Genomic DNA, 23,634 nt, shown 5'->3' with positions numbered 1-23,634 from the left:
TATACTGTGCAATAACAAATAAAAGTATCTTTTTATGACCAGTGTTCAGTACTGTCTTGCTTTACTTCGTAGTAGGTGATGTCAGTAACGACTACATGTTCCACAAGGCAACAACTCCACAATCCAGTACAGCAAACTTTATTAGTTTGCAGATCAGGACAATTTAACTGCGATGAATAATATTGGAATTTAATCACTCCACTAGCATTTGTGCTTCAAGGGCGTCAATAGAATTTTCTAAGCATGGTGCAAATTGTCTGCTATTCTGGCCATTTTGGAAGTTTTCGCCATTGTACGTAGAAGGTTGTGGTATGTTTGGGTCATGTCCTGATTTGAATGGCTCTTTTGGCATTTCACACATTGCTTCTTGAATGTCTTCGAGCATCGATTCGCTATACTGAACTCCAGGTGGAGGGGAGGGTGGGACATTGCCTTCCAATGTTGGTGGATCTTGCTGCTGATCACTGCCTGCAGCATTGTCATCCCAGTTGATTTTGAATCTTGTCACTCTCGGTTTTGTGCTCAGTATGTTTCTAACTAGCTGCAATAAAAAGAAGGGATCCTTCGTTTTTGTAAATACATATGCTCTGGCCAGAAACAAACAAATGATTTTGAAACACACAAACACAAGAGCATCCCAAGAGAAGCGAACATCGCTACTGTTTTAAACAAAAATACCTTATGGAAATCCGGCTTGTCTGGGGGGTTTTCACGCATTTCTGCATCGGAGTACTCATTGTTTACATAATACCCAACTCGGACGAACTCTCGGCCATGATAAGTGCATGTTATAATAACTATAGTAACACCAACAGCATCTTCCACAGGTATTCGTTCTGGTTTGGGGGGATCAGCCTAAACAAATGAGTGAAACTATAAATAAAACACTCCAATTCACAAACTTGTAGTGCTTTATTACTTGAAAGACAAACTTATGTCGACCAGCAGGTACAGGTCCAACCAGAACAGAGTCTAGAATTTGGTCATAAGCTTCACTCTCAGCTGAACCGACATAGATAATCTTCCATTCCAAGTCTGAAACACAATAAACAACTTATTGCCACATGAAAAAACTAGGAATGACTATGATGTAATAAACTCTACCATCTCGTAGGTTTTCAAGACAATCAAATGTGATTTGAAATTGAAAAGGATTGAAGAAGTTTGAAGGATTGTCTAACACTTCCACATTGACAACTTGTACCTTGGTCATTTTTTTCAATATATAGTTATTGTGCAACCAGTAACAGTTTTAGCCCATTTACTGCTGTTTATATTTTCCAGTAGTTGTGGCAAGAACGATTAGACTGAACCAAAACAACACAAAATTTAAAATTCCATGTGGATTACCATGAACACTAGTGCCAAAGAAAATATGCATATAAAGACAAGGAGGATCATGTTAAGGACAAAAAACATTCACAGTGAGTTTTGCGTTCAGTTTTAGGAAACGCTCTTTTCCATTGACGTTTACAATGGAAACAACACGGTACACAACACATTCCATTACAAATCAGTGTTTTACACTTCGCTTCATTATGCAAAAGCTATTGATAAGTTCGCACTAAGTCTGCCAGCAAGTACGGTACAGAGTTACGCCGTAATTTCAGGATCAAAGTCCTCTTGTGCGGTGGGTTCATTTCGCTAAATCAAAACATGCTATTTATGTGAATAAAAGCTGAGCCAGCGGATGAAACGTTACATCGTTTTTTTTTCTTATTTAAAACGAATAATGTTCTGATTTAAAAGCCAAAGCCAACCTGCTTGCATTCGTCCAATTAAAACCAAAACGAAGCGAATTGCGCCAAAGTGCTGCGCGCCAAAGAAAGAGTTTTGGTTATCATGAAAACATACCAGTAGGTGGCAGTGTTTCTTGGGAATTGTTGCATAAATTAGTGTCGTTCGTTTACTACTGTTTCACAATTTTATTTAAAAACTGCAGGAAAATATAAATATAGACCAATATCTTAACTATTTTCTTACAGTCACATGCGATTCCTGAAAAAACATAAACAGTAAAAATCATTCAAGCAAAACATGTAAATAACCGGGCGGGAAGGATGAAAAGTTGATTTGTTGTATGTTTTAGGATATGGCTCCTTACGCACATAACTAGCGTAAATGACAGTTCACAACTTTTTTCGTCATCATGAACGGCGGAATTTGCACATATTTGGTTGTCGTGTTACTTTTCGGTTAGTTATAAATAAATTGAAATCCGATTAAATTTGTGGTTTTACCACATCTCAAATCAATGTCATTACAACTATGGTGCATAATGCTTATATACTATAGTGCGCCATGCTTAAATAACTACAATGATCATAATTTTTGTTCTAAACAGTCTTTTTCTTTTTTAATGTTTAATAAAAACAAAAAACTAATTGTTTTTATTAAAAACACAGAAATTGTTCTAAATGTGTGGTGCCTATTGTAGACCATTGTTTTGTTTATGTTTTTTTAATGAAGTGATTGTTTTTAAGCACCACCACCAAATGGGATCTTGGCAAAAGACAGCCTCTCATGCACTGACAAGACACTTCACCCATCATTCTGTGCTATTCACAAAGAGCAGGGACATTGCAAGTGGCAGTATGTAGCTGACAACTGTGCACAAACATGTGATTTGTGTGACAACTTGAACACGTGAGCCATGTTTCATTAACTAAAAAAGGAATTAAACAAACATAAATTAAACAAAAGCAGTCTGTCACAATGCATGTAACAAGACCTCACATGTTTGCTCAAATGCAGTTACTTCATTTTATTTGTGCCAAAATCCATTGTGTTTTGTCCTTCAGGTGGGGATCTTGGAACAGTTGGAGTAAGTGCAGTAAAAACTGTGATGGTTCCAAGAGGTTGAGAACTAGATCGTGCGCAAGTTTAGACTGTCATGGTATCAAGTATGACGTGGAAGACTGTCCAAGTGATTTTTGCAGTTCAAACACGTATGGTGGTCTGGGGTTGTGGCAATATGCTTAGTATATTATTAGTTTAGTAGCCACTGACAACAACTTTTTTAAAACTGTTGTTTTGTAACTATTTTTTTTTGACAAAACATTGGTAACTTTGCACCTAAGTGTTTTTTCACATGTGTCTGTGTTTGAGTTGAAACATACAGATTATGAAATGAAATAGATTATCAACTGATAAAAAAGCTGTTGGAAGATCAAGGTCAATGTTACCAATGGGAAGAAAGGCTTTGTCCAGTCCTGTTAGCGACAGCACAGCCCCTGTTCACACCTGTGGAGTCAACCAATTTTTGTGTGATACAAGCCGCTGCCTTGATATTTCAAAGGTTTTGTACGAAATACAGCTTAATGTAAAATGCAGTACAAACAATTAAAAAAAAATTAAAGCATGCAAACTATTATTGCATTTAAACATGAACAATATCCAGCATGCAACTTAAAAAATTAAAACATTTCCAAGGGAACTGTATACGTGTCTCCCTTATTTTCAATATGAAACTATGAAGTTCTGCACAATTTCAACAGAATTGCAATGGATACTATGAGTGCAGTGATCGCAGTGATGAAGAATATTGTCCACTTGGCTTGAGATGGGACCCTCTTAGGGTGATCATGAATTGGGAAACACATACTTGCTGGGATGTCAATGTTACTGAAAGTGGTGAATCTGTTCCCTGGTAACTGTTTGCTTGTGGGTTTAAAACAGATTAACATCTGTTATGATTCAATGCAGGTCATTTCGAAGGTGCCCAGGACAAGTAAGCCGTAAGCTGGATAATTTTTGGTGGCAATGGAGACTTGAATATAATATAAGACATGAGTTTACTGGCCTATGTTTGGCAGTAAACAAGGCAGGCCCGAATTCAACAGAGGTTGTCGTCAAATTGAAACCATGTGATATACTCGATTACACACAGAGATGGCAATGTAAGAAAACTAATTTCGCATTTTTATTTATGGTTTTTTAATGAGTCACTGTGACCTTATATTGAGAAAGTTGCAACAAATTGTTATGGTCATAATCTTAACATGTTTCATGTTAATCTATTAAAATAGAGATTGAAGCATTTAATGGTGTGATGCTTTTACGGTTATGACAAACAACTTTTCTAAGCCCTCATGCAAATGCATTGGGCTTATTCTGAAAACAACCTAAGCACTGATAAAAATGCAGGTGATAATCCTACAAACAGAGTAATGCTTGAGGATCCAGAAAAAGTTATGCCAGAAGATAAAGTGAATGAAAAATACCTTGCCATTAGTAAAGAAGGCCCAGGACTGTATTTTGAAATGACTTCTGTGTTCAGTCGGCAAACAACAGACTTTCACATCCTTGAAACAGATAGACTTCATATTTGCTCAAAACGAGGTAATCTTATGTTACCCGAAATTGCTTCTTGCAATGGGTAAATAAAGAAATTTATGTTACTAATTGTTTGTCGGTTTCCGCTTTATTACATTTGTTAGGACTAGATTAAATTTCTTCCAAGAAAAACATTTATATTTTACTTTTCAGGTGGTGGTGCGGTTGGCATATTGACTCCTGTAGAGTGTTCAAGACATTGTGGTGGTGGAACTAAACAAGTTCTTCGAGCATGTGCAAAGTATGGAAGAACCTACTGCAAGGGATCAGACTACAGAATAGTTCAATGCAACACTCACCCATGTCCCCAGTACTGTTTGCCTTCATGGCACTATGTGTCATCTTCATTACACAAACCTGATGTCAATTGCTTTAAGGTGCACAGATTACTTTATTAGTATGTATCAATCAAGTTTTTGTGCCATTTTGAAACCTTTCACATTGCTTTGTGAAGTTGCCGGGAGGAAAAACATAGAGTAAAGCTGGCCACATCACAGACTCTGTTTCACCACAACTAAGTCCAAGTTGATAATATCACATTTACTCTGTTTAAAAGTAAAATGTAATTTTTAATAATTTTTTGAGAAGCTTTGGAAGTCAAATAGCCACTTACTTGAGATCCACGTTTCCCAACCAGGGGTAAATTAACCCCTTGGGGGTATATTTTGAAAGCAAGAAATTTGCAAACTGTTCATGACGAGTAGTTTTTAAACAGTTATGTTTTGGTAAAACCATTAGGTATTTTTAAAATTATTTGTTTGCTTCACTTTGGTGTTTTCAATTTTGATACAATTATGTTTGGGTATATGTATTTCAAAACCTCTCTTTGCTTTTGCAACAATTTTGAAAAATCATACAAAAAATACAAACTACAATTAAGCAATGTCCATGTCGATTGATAGTATGAAACTAAATTTCACAATGCAAAGGAACTAACAACATAATCCACCACTTCGACCCTCATTTCTCCATGGATCCAACATAAAAATGTTGTTGTAGGCTTTCAGAGAGCGAAAGACATTTTTGGAGGCACAAGCTTATTGTGCTGCAAACAATTGGACGCTGGTGGCATTGAAAAATCTGGAAGTAATTAACAATGTGAAACTACTTCAATGGTTTACAACAAAATCCTACGTTGGTAAGCAACAAAAAAACAATTGAAGGTTTTGTCGGAAATACATGCTACTAAAAACACAAATAGGATTTGACAGATGTGTACATGGTCAATAAATTCTGCAATATTACCAGATATAAATCATGAACATTGGAGTTTCTGTATTGTACAGGTGTTTATGAGGAGATGGACACCTCACAATCTGGTACATTTGACCACTCGTTGCGATATGTGTCAGATGGTCAACCAGTTGGTGAAACAAATCCATGGACCAGAGCTGGAATCAGAAAGGGTAATGAAGACGCGGGGTGTGCACTTGGTTTGGGTGGAACCTACTATGGAAATGTTGATGCCACACACGATGATGTGCCTTGTGAGCAATGGGCATCCCCTGGCAGTAATGTGAAAGAACATACTCGTCCCAAGGCGTCTGGTCTGCTTTATCCACCGAAGGAAAATGACCACAGTTGCCGCAATCCTAATCTAGACTCAATGGGGGTGTGGTGTTATGCGACAAAGAGGAGGGTTCCTTCCCCTTGTGATGTTGATGATTGCTTGGATATATCGGGTCCAGGCAGTTCCAAGTATGAAAAATTACCACTAACACAAGTAAAATTATGCATTGATCAATAGCTTGTATAACTCACAGTATGTATTCCAAAAAAATCTCTCTCAGTATGAAATTGTCTAATATCGTCAAGGCTAATAGACTAAAGGCATAACAGCAGACGTAATACTTTGCAAACTGCTTGTTTAGAGTGTTTCCTTCAATTGACATTGAACACCAATTCTTGATTCGGTCTCTTTGGCGCCCAGAGAATGGAGAACGTCATTGCATTGCCGCAAAACAGCAACCTGATAACAGTATTTCATTGGTGGTTGATTTGTGTGACTTTTCCAAAGAGGAACAACGTTTTTTCTGGTGGTCATCATTCTCAATAGTTAACATTGCCTTTAAGGAGTGCATTAGTTTTTCATCGAAAGCTCCAGTACACGGTGACATTTTAGTTTTGTCACCATGCCAGCGAAAGCTATCCACCTCCTCTCAGCATTGGATAGAGACACAAAGTTATGTCATATCTGGTTGGAATTTCAACAGCAAAAAGCTGGGATCAATGTTCAAGGTCGTGTTCAATCAAACCAAAAAGGTAGTTTTTAGGTGGTTGTTGATATTTGTGTCATTATTTTAGCTATATGCAGCATGCAGCAAGTACAGCAGTTTGTAAAAGGCATCTGCCTTCAAGGTTAACATGTACACAACATATATATTTTGAAACATATTTTCTTAGGTTCACATTTCAGAAATACGAAATTCGCTATTTACCACCTGGCTTCCGGAGGTTGGGATAGTCCCCATTTCCATCATGCTATCTAGAACTCCACCAGGCCCATATGCTATGCTGATGGGATGTGGAAAATGTCTTACACAGCCAGTAGCACTCGACTCCAACTTGTTACAAATGAGCCCATGTAATAAAGACCAATCATCCCAAAGGTTTGAGCTACTATCTTTTTTTTAGTTATATCTACAAACGTGAAATTTGGATTGATTCTGTAGGATCAAATTTCTCAATTATTTCTGTTTCAACTTTATGTATGGTGCAGACTTTGTTTTATGTTATAGGTGGGTATTGCTGGGTGATGGACTTTTGAAGAACTTGGCAAGTGGTTTGTGTCTTGCTACTTACCAAATGCACACTTACGCTGTAGTTGAAGAATGTGAAAGAAACGAACATTCCCAGGTGTGGATATGGGAGAAGGAATCTCATGTTGGTGGAACTTATACAGTGATGCATGAGATGACCCAATTTTTTCTTAGGTGTAAATGTTCAGGTAATATGTTTGGCCATGTATTTTTCAGAAAAATTTGCTTTACTGGTATGAACATTATTTTCTAATACATGAGGAATGTTTCGAATGCTAACAGATTTTGATCTGAAGGTCTTTTAGTTGATGTGCGAAAATACATAGGGCATTATGTGTTACTGAAATAATTAACATATACTTATGCAGATGTTTGAAGTTTAATATATGCCAGTTCCTAAAGCTGCATATTTCACTGCCCTGGCCATATCAGTATGTAACATGTTATTTTTGTTTTGTTTTAGGTCTTAGTTCAGTATGTCTAACCCCAACCCCAGGCAGGGGAAGTACTTCATGGAAGTTTGTGCCCGAAAAATCACAATTAAAACCTCAAGCTTGGACAGAGTTTCAGTCTATTGAAAGCAGAGGAGCAATAGGCCAACAATTTGCCCTTCAAAACTTGCTCAATCTAACACAATGTGCCAAACCTGAAGTTGAGATTGGAGCAAATGTCAATGAAACGACAAACATTACAATTGTGTTTGTTCCTTGTCAAATCGACAACTCCGCTTTCTTATGGCAACTGTCTGGTATGGTCAGAAAAATGTTTTTACTGTTTTCTGTTACATTCTTCTGAATGTGATTTTCTAACAGGGGCATTTAAAAACTTGAACAGGGCATAGTTACATAACAGTATATATGTTAATTAAGTGTACGAGGTAATTTTTGATTAAAAGTGCAAAAAATCCATGCCGGAAAAACTGGGTGTTGTCGTTAAATTTTCTAAGCAAAACATTGTGATTAATTCACAAATGATAAAATTGTGTTATGGTAATCCTTTACTTTAGGTCCAAAGGCACTTAGGATCCTAAATTACATTGCAAGTCACTTGTCCTTCATGAAATGTAATAATTTGTGCAGGTGTCGTCACACAAATTAGACACCGTGACTTGTATTTGTGTCTTGACTCCATGTTGGACAACGTGGAAGAGGGAAAACAACTTAGAGTCACTCTGCGCCCTTGTAACATGACAAGATTGAAATATCAGTCCTGGATCTTTAAATCAGCCCCAGTGTTTTACGATGAAACTAAACTAAAAGGAGATTATGTTAGATCAGCATCAGACAAAGAATACTATTTGTCTACAGAACTGGCTGAAACCAAATTAGGACTCTTGCACATTCTGGTTGTGAAGGTAAACTATTGCTGGCCGAGTACAGATATTTGCTAAATCCTTGATAACAATGATAAAAAAAATCAAATCACATTTATTTTGCGAATAACGATAAAACCATAAAGGTTATCGAATCAGGCGCCCATGTAAAGGTGATTTCCTCATGGAGAATCACCTTCTGTCGTAGGATCGCAGCCAGTTGCACTGGGAGGTGGAAAACAACCATTCAAAAACTTGGGGCAAAAAGCTTAATATTGGCTTGCAACAAAAGTTGTGTACTGTTTCCAACATAATTGATACATTACAGAAAGAAACCAACACAGATAAGTGGGAAGCAGAGACTGCACACAGCAATGCAGTTGGGGTGTCGGAAATGGCTGATTGTGCTCTTGAGTGGATAAAAATGAAAGACTATCGTGGTTCAAGGTTGTTGTGGTCATATTTTGTATTTTACAGCAACTGTTTTTACATTTTATTAATGTAATATCTACATGCCTTTTAGATCATGGACAAGGGATGGACTAAGATGCCAACCATGGATTTCAATGGTATTTGTTATGTTTTGCAAATGTTTCCTTAGCAATTGCATCTCTTTATTATTACTCCCCTAACAGAAAAACAGAATTATTTGACAATTTTTTTTTTAATTTGGTTGTACCTTGTAGAGCCAGCCAAGTTTTTAACAAAAATATTTTTTTGCTCTAAATTTTTTATTTTTATTTAATAATACATTATACACAACTAAGAAATGCTAAAACTCTATGCTGTGATGATAACTAGGTGTAAGTGTAATGTGAACAACCATAGTGTTGTAAATGCAACTAAAAAATTGCATCATGTTTATTAGAAACCCCACCGCCATCCATTTTCACAAAAGAATTTGACAAAATTTGATTTAAGTGGAAGTAGTTGTAGAAGACCTCCAGGCCCCCCAACGGAAATTTTGGATCGGAAGTCTGAAGACCATACATGGTGTATGACTCTAAAACCTGACACACCTTGGCAAGATTGTTTGGTTCCCAGGTAACCAGAATTGAAAAAAACATCAATAATTATCCTGGAAATAACAAAGTGGAGACTAGTGTGCCTGCTAGTGTAAAACCTAGCACAGTGCCACTCAAGAGCTGCACTGATGAGACCTTACAGGTCGAAACAGTGCATGTACACACCCTGTCTGCAGCTTTGCAATTAGAACATAAATTATAACCCTCGCAAACTAGCTTTTTTTTCTGTGTTATGTGGCCTTATTGTCAACACCTAAATGTCTGTTATTTCTGTAGTTGTTTTTGTTTTCAAGGTGTCCATTGCCTGCAGTTGTAGTCATGGATACTGCAACAAGAACATGGGAGGCTACCACAGGAGAAGAGGCCTTGCCATTCACATGTCAAACACGGGGAGCATGTTATAGTGACCGAGGACAGTCATTCACTGGTGCCGCCAAAAACTCATTTGAATTCAATAACTTTTTAAATATTTATTTTGAAAATTATGAAAACATAGCTTAAACAATGAAATACCCACTTATACATGTTCAAAAATTATGGAACCTTTGATCGATTCTGGGAATTATTTCTCATTTTGTTGCAATAGCTTTGACGATTTTCATCTTATGTATAATTTATACCACGATCACAAAAACGTTTATTTTCAGGTTAAAATAAGTCATCTTGGTATATTGTCATTCGGTATCCAAGTACCAAGCTGGTGGATTTTGACCTGGAAATACATGTTTCTGTGATTGTGGTACAAAATTATAAAATCTAACAAAGTAATACAAAAATATTATTTAATTAAGGATATACACACTGGAATGGCAGATGGTGGTGTCTTAACTGGAGATTGTATTACAACGGGGACATGAGTTTTCCAGATCACAACTTTTGCAGGAACCCTACTCGAAATCTGGTTCGACCTTGGTGCTGGGTGAAAAAAAATGTTGCTCAGTATTGCATGACTATAGAGAAATGCCCACTTCACTGCACATTTCCCAAAGCAGTGTTAAGAAGGTATTTTTTTGTTTCAAAATAATTTGTAGGGCGTACTTTTGTTTTTTAATATTTTAGGCAAACTGCAAAATGTTCACACATGAAGTTGTATTCATTGAACTTATGCAACCAAACCAAAATAGCAAACACTTATTTTCGTAATAACCTGTAAAATGTGGTTCTATTCAATTGTGATTTTATTCTGCAGTTTCAAGGTGGTAAGCATATTTTATGGCAGTGCTGCAGATTTTTACGCTGTGCAATCAAAAATTAAAGTCGTCTGCAAGAAAGGTTACAATGTATCAACACAATATATATTACAGGAACTAGTGTGCACAGAAAAAGGTAATGCGTGTGCAGGATATTTCTATATGGTAATCTTCTTCTATTTATCTGCAGGGGAATGGCAACATGACCTCATTGAGTGTAAACGTGTGTTTTGTAAACCACCAGCTGAAATCACAAATGCATTGTTGCTGACAGTACAACGGAGGTACAGTTTTGGAAGTGTGGCAGTATATCAGTGTTCAAAAGGCTACCTGACAGCACCTGGCAAAAATTTGGTGCAGACGACATGTAAGGATGATGGGACATGGTCAGAGGGTAAACACACATGTCTGCCAGCTTGCCCACCTGGTTGGAGATCATTTAATCAATGTATGTCACGATTTTATAGTGGGTAGTACTCAGTATATATTAAACCTAGTTTTGACTTGCACATAGGCAGAAATTTTAGAAAAAATCATCAATATTTGTTGGATTTATTTGTTGACTTTTGTTAGAATACAAACTTCTGACAACAATCATTTATGATTTTTGAAATTGGAGTTTTTTTACTCAACATAGCTTAACCTGTTGGTTTTATTTCTTGTTAACATTTGATTATTGCATATTCGGTCGCAATGGTTTGCAAATGGTTTAAATAAAATTCTTTTAATATTTTATTACAGCTTGCTACAGTGTGCACTCCAACTACACAGTCTATACAAGTTATGCAGATGCCAATAAGCGATGCGCTCAACGTGGTGGACATCTTGCCTTTCCACAAAATAAAATAATTTACGACCTTGTAAGATGGCTAATTGCTTCCGACAAAGGACATGCAAGTAAGACAAGCATTATTTTCGTAGTATTTGAAATGTACCACTGTGAAGGAGTTATCATGAGAGGGTGCACCCAAATGCAGTGTATGATTGTTTAAGATCACGAGTACTGGTTGGGTGTAAAAGATATTGGGGCAAGTAAAGAGAACTTGGCGAAAAGAGTATGGCAGAGTCAGGATGGAAGACTGAACAAGCACACCATGTATCTAAACACCTTGCGTCAGTATCATGTGTTCAAGATTCAGAGCATGGGGTCAATATTGAATGGTGAAAAAAGATTTATGTACACAGACAGGTAATTGATAGACTTAATTACTCTGTTAATGGGAATACGAAACAAGTAATCTAATTTTCATGAAAGGTTTCTGTTTTTCTGAAATTGTTTAGTTATTGCATGTTGTTAGGTGCATGTATGGCGATAATGAGACGAGAAAAGTTTTGCTGCAATCGTGTTCATTTGACAATACATCTGGCCTGTGGTGGACGTGGTTAACTCATGGTCATCTATACAACATTGATTTAGGTAAAAGTGCACATGCGAAATTGCAAAATCTACTCGTTTAAAACTGTACAAAATTCATTGTGAAAGTCATACAAAAATACATGACAGGTCTTTGTCTGCATGCTACTACCTTCAATGACAGTGAAAACGATCATGGAATTATTAGGAATAGTGTGTTTCTGGAAAACTGCTCACTTGACAGTGTAAACCAAAGTTTTATTTGCGGCCCACACAGTGGATACCTCTTAAGGATAAGGTCAGTGAGGTTTAATGAGCTGTGAGCTTGGGCAGTTATGTGACTGTACAAATAGATCCAACTTCAATAATGCTTAACTTTTTGTCAAAAAAATGGAGTTACAAATTTGTGTTTGATGGTTGCCTAAATTTGTTGTCAAATACGAAAACTAATATTACATGTTTTTTAGGCGAAATTCTTCATCAAACTACTTGGTTGTGGATCCCAATAGTTTGACAGGTGAGATTGTGGTTGGTGGCAAACATGCCACTGGTCTGCTCTCTTTGTGGGCTTCTCACGAGGACCTGAAGTTTTTGTGTCATTGGGAATTAAAGCCACCAGGTGTTGCACAGTTTATTGTTGGTGATTACCTAAATTCAAATTTTTCATCAACAAATTTCTCTTGTAGATTCATATTTTATCGTACATAGGGGACTTGTACCGTCCTTTACCAGCTTTACATTCTTTGAAACACACAAGTGTCTCCAAAACAGAACTGGTGCCACCATGGCAGTTGTCAATGATGCAACTTCCAATCTAATTTCTCAGGAAAGTATGATATGTTGTTTTATTTGTAATTTGAATGTTTATCATTTATGTTAAAATCATCCTCTTGTGGCGACTTTATACATACTTTATACTAAAATCATCCTCTCTTTATACATACTTTATACTAAAATCATCCTCTCTTTATACATACTTTCTACTAAAATCATTCTCTCTTTATACATACTTTCTACTAAAATCATCCTCTCTTTATACATACTTTATACTTAAATCATCCTCTCTTTATACATACTTTATACTTAAATCATCCTCTCTTTATACATACTTCATACTAAAATCATCCTCTCTTTATACATACTTTGTACTAAAATCATCCTCTCTTTATACATACTTCATACTTAAATCATCCTCTCTTTATACATACTTCATACTAAAATCATCCTCTCTTTATACATACTTTATACTAAAATCATCCTCTCTTTATACATACTTTCTACTAAAATCATTCTCTCTTTATACATACTTTCTACTAAAATCATCCTCTCTTTATACATACTTTATACTTAAATCATCCTCTCTTTATACATACTTTATACTTAAATCATCCTCTCTTTATACATACTTTATACTTAAATCATCCTCTCTTTATACATACTTCATACTTAAATCATCCTCTCTTTATACATACTTTCTACTAAAATCATTCTCTCTTTATACATACTTTGTACTAAAATCATCCTCTTGTGGCGACTTTATACATACTTTGTACTAAAATCATCCTCTCTTTATACATACTTCATACTAAAATCATCCTCTCTTTATACATACTTCATACTAAAATCATCCTCTCTTTATACATACTTTGTACTAAAATCATCCTCTCTTTATACATACTTCATACTTAAATCATCCTCTCTTTATACATACTTCATACTAAAATCATCCTCTCTTTATACATACTTCGTACTAAAATCATCCTCTCTTTATACATACTTTGTACTAAAATCATCCTCTCTTTATACATACTTCATACTTAAATCATCCTCTCTTTATACATACTTTCTACTAAAATCATCCTCTCTTTATACATACTTTGTACTAAAATCATCTCTCTTTATACATACTTCATACTTAAATCATCCTCTCTTTATACATACTTCATACTTAAATCATCCCCTCTTTATACATACTTTATACTTAAATCATCCTCTCTTTATACATACTTTATACTAAAATCATAACTTATGAAAGGAGTTGGATGGTGTGGTTGCCTTTATATGAAAAGAGAAAATGGATCTGAAGTGAATGTTGCTCCTTTACAAGATGATGTTTGCTCTGTGGCTGGAAATAAGTTTTCTTCTTCAGGACTACAGACATGCCAAGTAAACTCTCATTATTTAGATTGTTATGCCAATTCCTCTAATTTTGGAAAAATGTTTGTTCAGTTGTTAGTGCGAAACAAAATCTTTTTGGCCACTATATATTTCAAACTCTATCATGTAAGCTGTTATTATGACTGAATAATTTGCGAATAACTTTTAGGTAAACCCTATCAGCCATTGAGAAATGTCTACATATGATGGTAACCAATCTCATAGGTTAATCTTTGTGACATAAGATAAAGAGAACAACATTGTCCAACCTATTAAGTTGATTGGATAAGTGTCTCAACAGATTGAGGAATCTGGAGATAGCCTTTGTCGAAGAACAGATGGAAGTTCACCATCACTAAAACCAGTTCCAGATTGGTGCGTGGCAATGTTGATCACCACTAAGGAAATTCACAGATTGGAACCAAGGTTTTGTGCATCCAGGCTTGCAGGGAGTGTGTGTGAAACAAAAGCACAGTAAGTAGCAGAGGTCAACTATGATCTGTGTTACTTTTTACCAGTCCTCTAATACATTTTCTTGATAGACGACTAAATGGATTTCTTTGGGTGCAAAGTGCAGAGTATAGTTTTGTTAAATATTCTTTTTTACTGGTTAGTGCATTTTAGTTTGGTTTTTACAAATCACTGAGCTACAAAAGTTGCTTGTAATATTTACAGCCTGCAAATGCAAAAAGGTTGAGGACAACTGTCCCAGATAATAATTCCTCTGTTTTTTTTCACCTTTTGTTTTGTTTGGAATTATTCTGTTCCAAGGACTTTCTATTATTTGTTGAATGCTTTGGCCCAGAGTAGAATAAACATACATCAATTTTTCTACTGTGGTGATATTCCAGATGGCATTGTGATGCACCGTTTCAACCTGAAAATTCAATCCCAGTGTTCGAAAGTGGTGACTTCGCATCCATGCAGTTTGCATACGGATCGACAATAACTCTCAAATGCAAACGTGGTTATCGCTTTCCTCATCCACTCAAAACCGCTACAATTACATGCAACCAGTTCTTCAAGTGGGAGGTGTTTATTTCTAAAGCTTTACTGCGTTTGTTCGATTTGGTTGAAGAATATTTCTTAAAATTTTATTATTGGGTTTAAGTTACGTTTGTCAACTCCAAAATTAGTTAATTCATCATCAATGAAATTTAGCTTTTAACAACATTGTTGTCTGCCACACAGTTAAAGAAACTAACTGGTAATGATGAATTGAGTGCTTATGTCAGTGACCGTGAGGAGAGGGAAAACTGGTTGTTTGGGTTAAAATGTTATCGCGTTAATTGCACGGTTCCCAGAAGTGTTTCGGGAATGGACATTCAAGTCAACAGCGTCAAAGGTGGGTCAGTAATGAAAAAAGGAACAATTATTAATTTATTTGTTACACAAATACCTTGTTTTTCTTGTAAGATAAAATTTACATCTTTGAAAAAACACATACTTTTCTGATGTTTGACTTTTCTATGTGTAACATAGAATGTAGTCTCAATGAAAAAATTCATTCAACAGATGTTTAATGCTCTTATTGAATTTCCAGGAAAGGCAAGTTATGGACAGAAGGTAATTTTTACCTGCAAAGAAGGAACAAAACTGAGATCAGGTGATTACAGACATGTCGCAACTTGCATGGAAGACGAAACCTGGCAACCTGTTCTTCAGGATTTGTGCACGACGGTGCAGACTAGTGTATTAATTTTTGAGACAATATAAGTCATACTTGCGTGTGTTGTGCAGATACAATGTAAAAAGCCAACTGCCATGGATAATGCACTCAGCTATTCTCCATCCCTGGCTTACAATGCCACTGCCAAGTACACTTGTTTGAAGGGATTTTGGTTAAAACCAGGAAAGGTGGAAATGGAAGTGAAGTGTAACAAAAGTGCAAAGTACGTTAGTTTGTTTTTTGTTATGTGACTTTTAACAAGCCTTATGATTGCTCATGAATACTAGTTGTGAATGTTCAGTTTTTGATCAATGCTGCTTCTTAAATAATTGGAATTTTTTTAACAAAACCCAACCTGAGATCTAATTGAATAAGTTGTTAAAGATGCTGTTTGGTGAAAAATGTTTGACTCATAAGAAAGCCGACAGATTTTAACTTTGGGAATATACGTTTCCATAAATGTGGTCTATAGCAAAAGGAAGCAATTGTTGTGGCCTTGGGGATAGGCAATGCTTTTCCTAAGCTGTTCACAGAAATTCAATTAGTGCAACTTTTTTCAAATGACGACATAAAACAGGTGGGATCCAGATCCTGGTACCACAAAGTGTCTAACTGTTACCTGCCCAGCTCCAACATCCAAAAAACTTTTGCGCATGAGATCACAACAAATGGCACCAAAGAGAAGTCTTATTCCCTACAAGTCAATGCTGACACTCAGATGCTTACCAGGTAATCAAAGGAAGTTTCAATACATATACTGTCTTTTAATGTGAATTTTTACTTGTCCAGGTTACTGGTTGGACAGAAACAAATTCACGGTTGTGTTTGAGTGTCAAATTGATGGTGGTTGGTCACCCATGGCACCAACCATGGCACAGTGCATTCCTGTATTATGTCCATGGCCCAACAATGTTCCTGGTGCCATAATGAGAGGCTCAGACCGAAATTCAGGCAACGTAATAAGGTAATAATAAATAAATACCTAAATTTGTTGATAATGTTTTGTTTCAAAAACATACCCATTTGTAATTGTCAATTAACCTGTGTCCAGTTGCATTGGTTGTGCAATAAAGTGGAAAAGATCATCAAAATTACTTAGACAAATTTACTTGTAATTGAAAGGTATGCATGTTCTGCATCACACTGGATCAGGCGTGCTTTCAAACTTTTCTCACCGCACTGGAGTCAGTGTATATACATTTCTGGTGGAAAGGACCCAGATATAGTTGACACTCATGTTACAGTGGATTCACCACCAATGGAGGTTCTAATGCAACCTGACTGTGTTGGGTTTGCCACAGAGAGAAATTTGTGGGTCTGGCATTGGTCATTTCACTTAAAAAACAAGTACACAGACACCTGTTTGACTGCAGCTGCATTGCCTGTGCTCAATGTAAGGCTTGTCAAATTTATTTAGTGTTGGTTGTACAAACAAGAATGTTTTTTTTCTGCCTAATAACAACATATTAAATTGCACACTTATTACTACATATATCCTTTTGACTGCAAATACATTATGAATGGCAATTTGTACAATGTTAGGATTCCTTTCTGGTTGCTATCTGAATTAGAATTCTCAAAAATAATTAAAAACTTTTGAAGTGTTTAGTTGTTTCCGAAAAGTCTTTTGACGGTGAAAAGGGACTTTCACATGTTTGTAGGAAGATTCTGTGCATTTAGTTGTGAAAAAATGTGAAAAAGGAAATATTTACCAACATTGGGAATGTATGAAAGTAGAAGATGGAAGTAATGCCCGACTGCTGACAATGCGAGCGGCCAACTTCGGTGGCTTCCTTACAACTGTCAGTGATGACACCTCAACAAAAACTGAGATTAAGTTATCTGTGACAGGTATCGACATTCTGTCCATGTAAAAGACAACCTTGTATAAAAGATGAAAAATTGTGGAGTTGATGACCTAACCCATATTGGGAAAGTCATTTTTTGGGGGGGAGGGTTTAGTTTTAATTTTCACAGATAGAGTTATATTTAAAAGCTTTACTGTTGTATGGTTAGAATTATTTTGCTCTCAAAAATATGTTGTGACTTGCAGGAAACAGAGATGCAACAGGTATTGAAAGTTATTGGGTGGTTGACAAAACTGTGGAAACCACACTTGACATCTGTATGTACAGGGAGGGTTTCTTGTATGAAGAATCAGTTTGTAACAGGTAGCTGAACTATATGTTTCAACAATGCATTTGTGTTCTGCGATACAAATGCATTACACAACCTTTCGAAAATAACCTTTGGCATTAAGTGTACTGATGTAATGGTGATTTGTAGAAAATTTGCTACTGAAATTTTAAAACAGAAAAATGACAAAATGTAATTGATATAATTTTTTCATATAGTTTGCTTTTTTTGGTATCTTTTCAAATACACTTACTATTAACATGAAAAGTTACAAAACCAGCGGGCAAAAAACATTGTGTTTTATCTAACAACTATTAAAAAAATGATTTTGTACTGATTGCAATTTAGAAAAGCAAATAAATGCGATGCTGAAAATCAAACAGCATTTTTATTACCAACAAACCAAGTAATGTTTTTTCAAGCTTTGGGGAGTGGAATCCAAACACCCGCCATATTGAATGCTCTCTTGTTGATTGTGGTCAACCTCCTAATCTTCCACATACAACAATGGCAGTAACATATCGACCCAATCACAAAACTTCTGCCTCTGACTTCTCAGCTCCCAATGCCTGGGAACACACAGAGTTGAACTACAAGAAAGGTTAACACTTTGTGATGCATTAACTTTAAACTGGCTCGCCTTTTAAACCTATGGCAGTATAAGTACAAAAAATGAACATTGTTGTGTTTGGGCATTTATTAGCAGCTTGTTTTGCTGTGATAATTTGTTTTCAAAATAAAATTCTTTTTTGGGGGCTTTTTAGTCAGTAGTTTTGCTATTGATACAATCATAACATACCATTGCAACACTGGAAAGTGGGTGGAACCTGGGAATTACTCATTTTCTTTGGTGTGTGCTGCAACTGGGAAATGGACGCCCTACAGACCAAACCCAGATGATCCAAAAGTAGTAAGTCATGTTATACAAAAACGTGACATGATTATTGTTGATAAATTTTAATTCAAATTAATCTTACCCATTTTTTTGCAATTCCGGTAACCCAGCATTAATGATTTATTGATTAACAAACTTACAGTTTTATTGAATTGTGTTTATAGTATCAGTTCATTTTTACCATTGGCGAAAACTTGAATGTATAAAATGTTTTATGTATTATGATAGATAGACAGTTTGCCATGTGCCTGACATAACTCAACCCCCAAGTCAAGACATAACCATAGTAAAAATATGGTGTCATGTTTTTGTTTTGTTTCAGTCATGTGTTGATGTTGTCTGCCCTGCACCGACAATACTTTCCCACTCTGTTGTCAGTGTATTTCCCATGATAAGCATTGATGCCAATTCCAAACTCTTTGGAGCTCCAATCATTTTCTCAAAAGGAGTCAATCAAACATATTTACCTGTTTATGGATCAAAGGCAGTTATTAATTGTGAGACGGGTTACTGGGTTCTTAATGTTTTTCTCCAAAGTATCACTGATTCAAAAAGGTTTGTGGTGTACAAATATTTTGTAGTCATATGTTTTAATTACTTTGTGTATTTTTGGGGGTTGCTGAAGTATTGCTGGCGATTGTGGTGTATTTGCCAGTTGAACAATGTTTTTTGAAATGTGTTACATTAACATTATCTCTGTAAAGAACATTAGTCACAGTATGTGATGCCCAAGTAAAAAGTTAAAATTTGTTGCACTGTTCAAAGTAGTCTAGTTGGGAGTAAACAAGTGTTAATTCAATTGTAGTTTTAAGAAAGTCCATTTGAAAAGCCTAGCCAAAAAAATCTCCGTCACAAGACCAACAAATCATACTATTTGCCACCAACTTTTAGGAGTAAACAACATTAACCTTGCAGAGCTGGCTCAAGGGAGTTTGATGCTGTTTGTAATAAATGGGGAAATTGGACACAACCTGTGATTGGGGAGGGAATTGATTGCAAAAAAATAGTGTGCTCAGATCCTGGTTTTATCATCCATGCAACACGTTCACCCAACACTACTATGGAAGCCTTGGATCACGGTTCCATCTTCCAATACCAGTGTGATAAGGTAATAAGGACATATTGAAAGTTTTTAATTTGTTTTCTGACTGATGTTGAAGTAATTACTCTTTAAGGTGTATTTGCAATTGTATGCATTAAGTAATTTAAAAATGTACTGATCTTTTATGCCAGAAGATCAGTACATTTTTAATTGCAATATGCCTGGTAGCATCAGGAATTTCATATTGAGTAATTTGTTTAAATCATTCATACTGCAGTTTTGTATTGTTTCGGTTTTAGATTGGGAAGCAGTTGGAATTGATTTGTGAGATAGTTTTAGGATTAGTTTTATCAACTCCATGAATTTCCAATATAATTTTTCATTCTTAGTTCTGAAACATACCAAATACACTGTGCATTGTATCACTTAATTATTCCGTTCACTGCTTTTTGTTGAGAAACAACAGATCACTTTTTTATGACAGCATTTTTTTAGGGCTACTGGTTTACCTTTGCCAGAGTTTATTCAGAAATTGTTTGCACACGGGAAGGCTTGTGGTCACCTGATCCAGAAGAACTCACATGTAGCATTTCGTCATGTAGAAATCCGACTCCGATTAAGTTTGCGTCACAAAGTGGAGCCAATTTAACAATTGGCAGCCAGGTTAGCTTCCATAAAACAATTGTTTTTATATTTACCGACAATCAGATTTGTTGACATAAAAAAGTTGTGAGTGACATTTCCAGTTGGGTTTAGGTTACCTACACATGCATGCCTGGACGAAAGATAGGGGGATTGTTGTCTTTCATGATGGTTACTTGCCAATCTGATGGTTTGTGGTTCCCACCTCCAGCCACAATTGATTGTGAATTGTTGGTGTGTGACAGTTTACCAGAAATTGCCCACTCTGTATTTCAGAATATTTCACAGGTATATCTGCAAGTTCATACTAATATTGGTGTCCTTTGATTTACTACTTGCATAAAAATCACAATTCATGGTTGGTTACGTACCTTGCTCATCATATATCTGTACCTATGTTTGACAAGTACCAACTAACAATACTATTCTGCAATAGTTTTTTTACCTCGACCATTTCTACATATTCCGATTATGTTTATGCCTTTCAAACCCAAAAATTACATAGAACTCCATTACAGATAATTGTTTGTGTATTTCTAGTTGTACAAAAACCAGTACGTTGCCGGGGATCATGTTACCCTTACCTGTAGTGTTGGTTATGCCATTGACACGACAACTTCTCACATTGACATGTCCTGCAACTTGGATGGATTGTGGCAACCGGAACTAACAGCGGAATCAAAATATATGTGTAAACCTGTCCACTGCCCAACACCACCAGAAGTATTGTTGTCGGGGGCAACACATAAAGGGGGTTCAACATTGTATACTAACGGTGACACAGTGACTTATGTATGTCCCATCGGAAAGTGGCTCGGTCGAAGTGGTCCGGAACATTCCTTTACTTCCACATGCATAGCCACTCCAATGCGAGTGTTGGAGAAAGGAGATTTGTCCTACGCCACATCATGGGAACCCGATGTTAATAGTTATAGTTGTTTTGACGTGGAGTGCAAGCAGCCAGGTGTGTTTTTCGTTATCCTCTTTGTCAATGCTAATTAACTTATTATATCTATTATCAGTGTGCACCAACATTTTTTTCAGAAAAATAATGCTTTTTTTTACTTTTTGAAGAAAATTATTTGTATGAATTTACATGCAAATTTTTTTTCTGTTACTCTTTATGGCTTTTCTACTGCAGGATTTGTTGAACATTCCCAGCTCTCTATGGACACTGTGACATACCAATCAACTGCAACGTACACATGTGAGCTTGGATACCAGATAAAAGATGGACAGTCTGATACCTTTTCCACAACCATGGTGTCAAAGTGTCAATCTGATGGCAACTGGCAGCCTTCCCGTGGCAACTTCAGTTGTGTTGCAACTACTTGTGACCACCCCCGGGCAGTTGAGAATGCATTAATGACTGCGAAAGATCCATCAGAAAAATATTACTTTCGGGAAACTGTTGAATACAAGTGCAGGGATGGAATGTATTTTGTTCGAACGACTTTGGCTGATAAAAGGTGATAAACTGATACTCACAGTTAGAACCCAGTGTGCTCTGTTTGCTGATGTACCTTTTTGACATCACTTTATCATTTGTGTATGGTCAGAAAATGATTTTTACCGCCGTACAACATTAATACTTTATTCACTAGGCAGTACAAGCAATCATGGTGGATTATTACCTGTGGGCTGAAAGGCTTGTGGGACTTGCATCCAACTGAGATAAACATAGCATGTCAACCAGTTACATGTCCAAGCGTAGCTGTAATCCCTTTTGCACAAATCAAAACTGACAACCCAGGGGGTCCAGGTTAGTGACTGACAAAAAATGAATCATGTCATACTCTTACTATTTCCATTTTTCAGCTTCAACTGCTTTTCCAGTTGGCACATTTTTTAATGTATCATGTTCTTATGGCTACGTTTCTGCAACATCTAGTGCAAAGCTGACGTCATTACAGTGTGGGAGTATGGGTATGTAGACATTTAGGTTGTCCATTTTTGTACAACAGTTAATGTTTTTTGTTTGTTTTGAAGGCGAGTGGTTGCCCTTTAGTCCAGTCATGACAGGTTGCCGACGCATTCACTGCAAAGATCCTGGTGAACGTATGCACTCTTCGAGGGTGGTCGGTGGTGTACAGTTTCTTGATCGTGTGACATATTTTGCCGATGAAGGGTCATTAAATGCAGGCTTACAATCCATTGTAACTCTGCAATGTAATGAAGATGGCCAATGGCTTGTCCTCAACTCCACAGAAACAACCACGCAAAGGAAGAAAAGGTTTTGTTTTTTAAAAATGTGTTAAAAGGATTTGCATTAATTGAAATCCAATGGGTTTTTGTGTTGCAGAGATTTGCACCATGCTCAGGGCTCTGTTAACATGACAGTGGGTGACATCACATTTTCCACATTAAGTTGTGGGGTACCTTATGTTCCTGAAAATGCAACCATTGTTGCTCCAGAAACACAGAATTATGTTTATGAATCAACAGTTGTTGTGCAATGCATTGCTGGCCACTATATTGCTGCCAACACAACCAGTTTACATATTACTTGCAGCGGTAAGTTGTTAAAGCATTATAATATTTTGTGTACCGTATTTTACGGACCATAAAGCGCACCCGATTATAAGGCGCACTGTCAATAAATTGCTTTGATTAGATTTTTGTTCTAACATAAGGCTATAGAACGCAACGTATTTTAAGGAGTATGGGTTACCATATAAAGCTCATTAATAAAAGTTTACTTGTTACGTAATAAATGTAAGCAAGTCACAATAGTACAATGAGCAAAAGAAAAAATGAGCCTAGTGAATATCACAGTTGCTAGTTGCTTTTACCGTAGTTTATTGTGTAAGACGGTGGTTTATTTATATAATAATAGTATCGGTACTGGTTTTGAGTGTAGGCAATAAAGCACTACTTGATCCATACATTAGGCGCACCGGCTTATGAGGCGCACGATCAATATATGAGGAAAAAAAAGGATTTAAATTGCGCCTTATGGTCCGTAAAATACGGTATATGATTCTTTAAAGTTGATGTTTTTTTTTATTTTACAGGAAGTGGAAAATGGTGGCCCAATCCAGAACTGATATATTGTTTAGAATCGACACAGTTTAATTGTCACTTGCCCTTGCCTCCAGCAAATGCAGTTGTCGAAAGT

At 36.2% G+C, this 23,634-nt stretch overlaps 1 protein-coding gene across 1 annotated transcript; it reads right to left on the bottom strand.

Annotated features, from left to right (window-relative positions):
* Positions 1–3: 3 nt before the first annotated feature.
* LOC145915290 (histone chaperone ASF1A-like) lies at positions 4–1,670 on the bottom strand. The gene is made up of 4 exons (XM_083002719.1): positions 1,105–1,670; positions 920–1,035; positions 679–855; positions 4–541 (listed from the first exon to the last, which is right to left on the bottom strand). The coding sequence occupies exons 1-4, from the start codon at positions 1,211–1,213 to the stop codon at positions 194–196; spliced, it is 750 nt and encodes a 249-aa protein (XP_082858845.1). The 5' UTR covers positions 1,214–1,670; the 3' UTR covers positions 4–193.
* Between the last annotated feature and the right edge of the window lie 21,964 nt (positions 1,671–23,634).

Source organism: Ascidia mentula, chromosome 1 (genome assembly GCF_947561715.1).
Source record: "Ascidia mentula chromosome 1, kaAscMent1.1, whole genome shotgun sequence".
In the NCBI taxonomy this organism is placed as follows: domain Eukaryota; kingdom Metazoa; phylum Chordata; class Ascidiacea; order Phlebobranchia; family Ascidiidae; genus Ascidia; species Ascidia mentula.
The sequence above is the reverse complement of the archived record's forward strand: the minus strand, read 5'-3'. Positions and strand labels throughout refer to the sequence as shown.

Coding starts and splice junctions, on each gene's coding strand:
- LOC145915290 (XM_083002719.1), bottom strand. CDS start 1,213: ATGACCAAGGTACAAGTTGTCAATGTGGAAGTGTTAGACAATCCTTCA. Junction 1,036..1,104: donor TCTTGAAAACCTACGAGATG/GTAGAGTTTATT, acceptor ATTGTGTTTCAG/ACTTGGAATGGAAGATTATC. Junction 542..678: donor ACAAGCCGGATTTCCATAAG/GTATTTTTGTTT, acceptor TTTTTATTGCAG/CTAGTTAGAAACATACTGAG.